At 40.7% G+C, this 5,530-nt stretch overlaps 1 protein-coding gene across 1 annotated transcript; it reads right to left on the reverse strand.

The window, feature by feature from the left end:
• Nucleotides 1–281: 281 nt before the first annotated feature.
• On the reverse strand, nt 282–3,638 carry klf2b (Kruppel like factor 2b). Its single transcript, XM_081374616.1, has 3 exons — nt 3,202–3,638; nt 1,441–2,290; nt 282–1,140 (listed from the first exon to the last, which is right to left on the reverse strand). The coding sequence occupies exons 1-3, from the start codon at nt 3,268–3,270 to the stop codon at nt 965–967; spliced, it is 1,095 nt and encodes a 364-aa protein (XP_081230742.1). The 5' UTR covers nt 3,271–3,638; the 3' UTR covers nt 282–964.
• Between the last annotated feature and the right edge of the window lie 1,892 nt (nt 3,639–5,530).

Genomic DNA, 5,530 nt, shown 5'->3' on the forward strand with positions numbered 1-5,530 from the left:
CAGACGGATCTAAATTCTCTCTCTGTAATTATGTAAATGTAGTGTTTGTATTTATAGGCAGAAGCCACAGGCTGCTGGCCTCAACCTGACGCAGCTGGAAAGCATCTTGGTCTAAACTATAATACGAGCTTGAGTGGGGGTTCAGGAATAGCACTCGTGCATCGGCCATAAGAGTCTCCGGTTTCTGGGGACGTCGTTTTCCAGTCGCTTCAAAGGAGCCCATAATGAGAGACCAGCAACCGACATCATACAGGTCAGACTGAACATGACAGGCAATGACACCAGAGAAATATATATATATTCAAATTTAGTTTAATATTTACAATAAATACAGTACTTACAATATAAAATGTATGTACACAATCTTATAAAAAGCCAGGACTTCAAGCCCTAGTGCATACGGTGCTAGTGTACGACAGGGCCACTCGATGTGCCTTCGTTCGGGTAACACTTCACGACTAAACATTAAAAACAATTTGAAAGCGTTTATTAATGTTACTGTAACGAATCAATTGCCCATCGTTACCGCGTCAACTTAATTGTAAAGTGTTGCCAAACATTTTGAAAAGAAATGCTTCGTTCAGTACACATGCAATCAAGAGTGTATCAAAAATGAAAAGAAATCAAATCAAACACATTTGAACACACAGCTCTGTTTGTTGCAAGGCAGTTTCAAGAGCAAAACATTGTCATCGTGCATTTTCCACTGGAGGTTTGCTAGTCGTCAGGCGTTGCACTCTTCGTGGCTTCAGAAAGGCACTGTTAAACATACACACAGATTCATAGGACCAGCCCTTCAGGATGCTTTGTTTTACCCAAAAAGACCTTTAAAAAAAAAAAAGAGCTCCGCGTAATCTATGTAGTACCAGCTACTTTGTTACAAAAGTATGATGATATATATATCTTTACGGACAACAACAGGCAATTGTCTTAAAGTCTTTAAATAAGGCAGTGGATCCAGTCCTCACAGGTGTCTCTTCATATGCAGGGCGAGGTGGTCGGAGCGGGAGAACGCGCGCTCGCACAGGTGGCACTGGAACGGCCGGTGGCCCGTGTGCTTCCGGAAATGACGCGTCAGCTCATCGGAACGGGCGAATTTCCATCCGCATCCCTCCCAGTTGCAGTGGTACGGCTTCTCACCTGATGAAACAAAGCGGGAGAGTCACGTTTAGGTGCTTTAAAAACACAAACGGGGGTTAAAGGTGCTGTGTGTCACTCTACTAAAGCATAAGATACCATAATATGTTTGAGGAGACATGCTAGCATTCTCTGAAAAACACTTCTACCGCTAGTTATTTTACTTTGAAATGTGCGTATCCAGGCTGGAATGTTTGTTATTGTTTTGGTCTGTGATACGAATTGAATTTGGGCTGCAGTAGCCATTTCGACCACTAGTTGTCATTCTTACAGACTGCACCTTTAGGTCAGACAGGCTCTTACCGGTGTGTGTTCGGTGATGTGCCTTCAGATGCGAGCTCTTGGTGTACGTCTTCCCGCAGCCGGCGAAGGTGCAGGTGTGTGTCGCGGTGCGCTTCCTCGGCCAGGTGCGTCGTCCTCGCTTGGGTTTGGACTCCAGCAGCTCCAGCGGGGAGGACGGCGGAGTCAGGAGAGCCCGTTGCATGTTGGGCTGCATCCCGATGGGCTCGTCGAACATGCCGAACTGGTGCGGCGCCGTGTATGGGAGTTGCATTTGAGCGTAGGTCGCCGGCGAGTGATGGAAACCCTGAGGAAACACGGATTGCCTCAGATGGGAGTCTTCCGGACTCAACGGGGGCGTCATATTCCCCGTCGCCTGCGGAGAGACGGCCAGTCTGGGTTGCTCGAAAGACATCATGCATGAAACGTTGCCCTCTTGTTTGATTTTTTGGCAGCTTTGCGGCACCATTCCCATCACCGGCCCGTAACCGTCCATCGGCGGCTCCACTTTGATATCAACAAAGTCCTGTCTGGGGAACCCAGTGGAGTTGATGACGAATCTCCCCTGAATCGTGCCGTCGTAGCCGTTGTCCACGTCGGATCTCAGAAGCTCGGCCATGAGGCTGTTCCCGTACGGAGGGGGATCCGGAGACACGTACGCTCCCGTCGAGTACAGGCCACACGGCTCCGCGTGAGACACGTACTCGGCTCCTGCCTCCAGAGGTCCTGTCGTGTTGGCCAGGATAAACTCCAGGTCCAGATAATTGCTCAGATCCTCGTCATCCTTGCGGACACGACATGTGTCCATGTTCTGTGCCACGTTGAGCTGAGGGCAGCTGCCCATCACGGGCTTGTCCTCCTCGCTTCTCCACCTCTGCAACACAACCGAGGAAACACCGAGGGTTACTCATACTGAAAGCTTTTTATGACAGTTCAATTCAGTGAATTTTACTCGGTGATTGTCAGTTCAACACTTTAAATCACAGGACAATCTGCTAAAAAAACATTCACGGGTATCTTTATCTCTTTTTAAGACAGAAATCACTTGCATATACATATAGATGTACTTTATAAGCATGCATGGATGTATATATATGAGATTTGTTTTACTATATAGGGAGAATTCAGAGTGATTGGGACACTTTTGGCCATTGAAATAACTTGGAAAAAGTGTCCTAATCAACCCCAATCCCAATCAAACTGAATTGATTGAGTAAATGAATATGTATATATATATATATATATATATATATATATATATATATATATATATATATATATATATATATATATATATATATATATATATATATATATATGATTATGACACTTTTTTGATTAGGACACTTTTTCCAAGTCATCTCAATGACCAGAAGTGTCCCAATCACACTGAATTCTCCCTACTTTTTATATATATATAATAAAACAAGATAAATTTGCCATATATATATACACATCTATGCATGATTTTTTGGTATATCTGTCTATATGTATATGTAATTTCTGTCAGTCATCTTTATATAACCAAGTTTTTTAACATCATAAAACGAGATAAATTTCCCTTATAAGCACAACTTAAAATATGAACACGTTTTCCGCGAAGGTATCTTCAATATATTTTTGTCTAGTGCAAACTTATGCAAATAAGTGGAAAGTATAATATACTCGCTTAGAACACGTATCTACCGCAGTTTTAACCACGCGCGCGCTTAGGTTTCCCACATCACCCAAAAGCCCCTTAATTCACCTTAGTTTCAGAAGCGCATAAAAGTGTCAAATACTTACATCCTCCCAAAATTTTTCCTTGTGGTGTGCAAACGTTGAAATCGAAGGCAAAAGGCAAGGTAAAGCCATTTCCAAGTGTCACGGCTCGTATTGAGTTGTAGTTTTCTTCTGTGTTGCTGCACTTGGTCCTGAAGCGATGTCAAACGTCGGTGCGCTCTTCCCTCGAGTGAACTTCCAGAGTCATGAACAAAGAGTGTCTGGCAGGAGCGCCTCCTACCTAATAAATACTGATCCTGGACCAATTGTGTGAGTGAAGGAAACCGCGTTCAGAGCTCCCAAATATAGTCGGTATATATATCTCACCGTGCGCTCTCTCTACAGGTTCACAGTGTCTCAGTGCAGGACTGCGCGCTCGCTCTCTCATTTAAGCGCTGGTGACGCGCGCGTCAGGGGCGCGGCTGAGAAGGGAGGCGTGTCACTCGCACTACCACTATCATCTGTATAGAACAAACACAAAACTGTAACCAAGGCGTTTCAACAAAAGCTCCAATTGATCCAAGTGTAATTCCAGTCTCCAAACAGCCTACGTTCACCCATGCGTAATTTAGACTCCAAATATACGCGCTTTCCAATGAAAGCAAGTGACTACACAATAAAGTCACATTTAGACTTCAGAAGTCAAATAAAGTTGTTTTTGCATGCTGATATGGCAATTTTCTGTACAATAGATTAGTAGGTGATCCAAAAGTCAAGTTTTCCCTGTCATTATATATCTATCTATCTATATAATATATATATAGACCTGTTTTTGAAAAAGAAAACCTGTTTTCAAAAACAGGTCTATATATATATATATATATATATATATATATATATATATATATATATATATATATATATATATATACATACCTGTTTTTGAAAATGCACGTTTTTTTAGGAAAAATGTAATACAATATTTTTCTAGATTTTTAACTTTTGATTTGATTTTTGAATTTTTACTTTTTTTTAAATGTTATTAAAAACGTGATTATTAGTAGTGCTTATTTTAAATAATCACTAAGTTGTGTGCACACCAGGAAAATATTGTAGTGCTTGATGGTTACCACCATAATATGCATATAAATCTGTATTTATTATGTCTGTGGTTACCACACTAGACATTGTTTTAAAATGCACATACAATACAAAGATTACATTTCACATCACGTGTGAAAAAAAAAATCATTTTTTTTCCTCTCAGATTGATATCGCCATTGACCCAGCATGAGAAGTGGAGTTGAACCGTGTTTACTGTGGTAAAGGTTTTCAGTGAGGAATGCATGTGAAGCGTGATTAATGTGAAAGCGCGAGCCCTCAAAGGCGCTTTATCATGATGATTGTGCGCGCGCAGCGGGTTTGTCTAAACGCGGACAGCAGGCGCCAGTCTCACCTGATCCCCTGACTCTCTCCTCTCAGAAGTTCGCCTCACCTTTCGCCGCATTCAGGTGTAAATGGAGGGGGGATTAAATGGCTGGAATGCTGATGGCTGCTGGGAATTATTGGCTTTGCTTTAGCAGCCATTAGTTTTGGTTAATGATGTCCCGAGGACGCGACGCGACTGTTTGCGCTAAAGCACGCGAGACCCGCCATTAAAGAAACTGACAGGAAAAGAAAAACTGGACAGGTTACTTATTATGTACATCTGAAAAATACACAATTCTACTTCACTGGTATATGCACTTTGTACTTTGGTTCCCATGAGCGGCAGTACTTTGATATTTACCATGATACTGAATGATTAAATGTTAATGTACTGTGGTATTTACATGATGGCCTACACGATACGGTAGTGTATAAAAACCTTGGTATCGGCAATTCACTGGCACTTTTTGAAATTGACACACAGTCGAAACCATGATTTGAAACATGGTAGATAATTATTTCTTCATAGGCCTACCATGGTATTCTCATGGAATATCCAAAATGCCTTGTGTGTTATATATATATATATATATATATATATATATATATATATATATGAAGAGCCATCTGAAATTTTCTCCTAGAATGATCATTTTTATAAAGCTTGTATATTTAAGTTAAGTAATTTCACTTAAATGACAAATAATAGGTAATTTGCATTGCCATTTAAGTGAAATTATTGACCTTAAATATACGAGCTTGATAAAAATGATCATTCTAGAAGAACATTTCAGATGCCACTTAAAGGCTTTTGCATCTGAACTCTTCATACATATATCCATATATATAAACATGGCATTGTGTTGAAAAAACAAACATTGTATGACAAACATGATAGGCCTACATTTAATTGTGCATAATGTACATTTCCAAAAAAAAAAAAAAAGAACATTTTAAGCTTGATAGTTGCATGAAATAGTTGCAT

This window comes from Scardinius erythrophthalmus, assembly GCF_964197995.2.
Source record: "Scardinius erythrophthalmus genome assembly, chromosome: 9".
NCBI lineage: Eukaryota > Metazoa > Chordata > Actinopteri > Cypriniformes > Leuciscidae > Scardinius > Scardinius erythrophthalmus.

Bases quoted from the DNA above. Each gene is read 5' to 3' on its own strand.
- klf2b (XM_081374616.1), bottom strand. From the start codon at position 3,270: ATGGCTTTACCTTGCCTTTTGCCTTCGATTTCAACGTTTGCACACCAC. The intron at 2,291-3,201 runs GTAAGTATTTGA...GTTGTGTTGCAG, and splicing joins AGGAAAAATTTTGGGAGGAT to AGGTGGAGAAGCGAGGAGGA. The intron at 1,141-1,440 runs GTAAGAGCCTGT...TTGTTTCATCAG, and splicing joins ACATCACCGAACACACACCG to GTGAGAAGCCGTACCACTGC.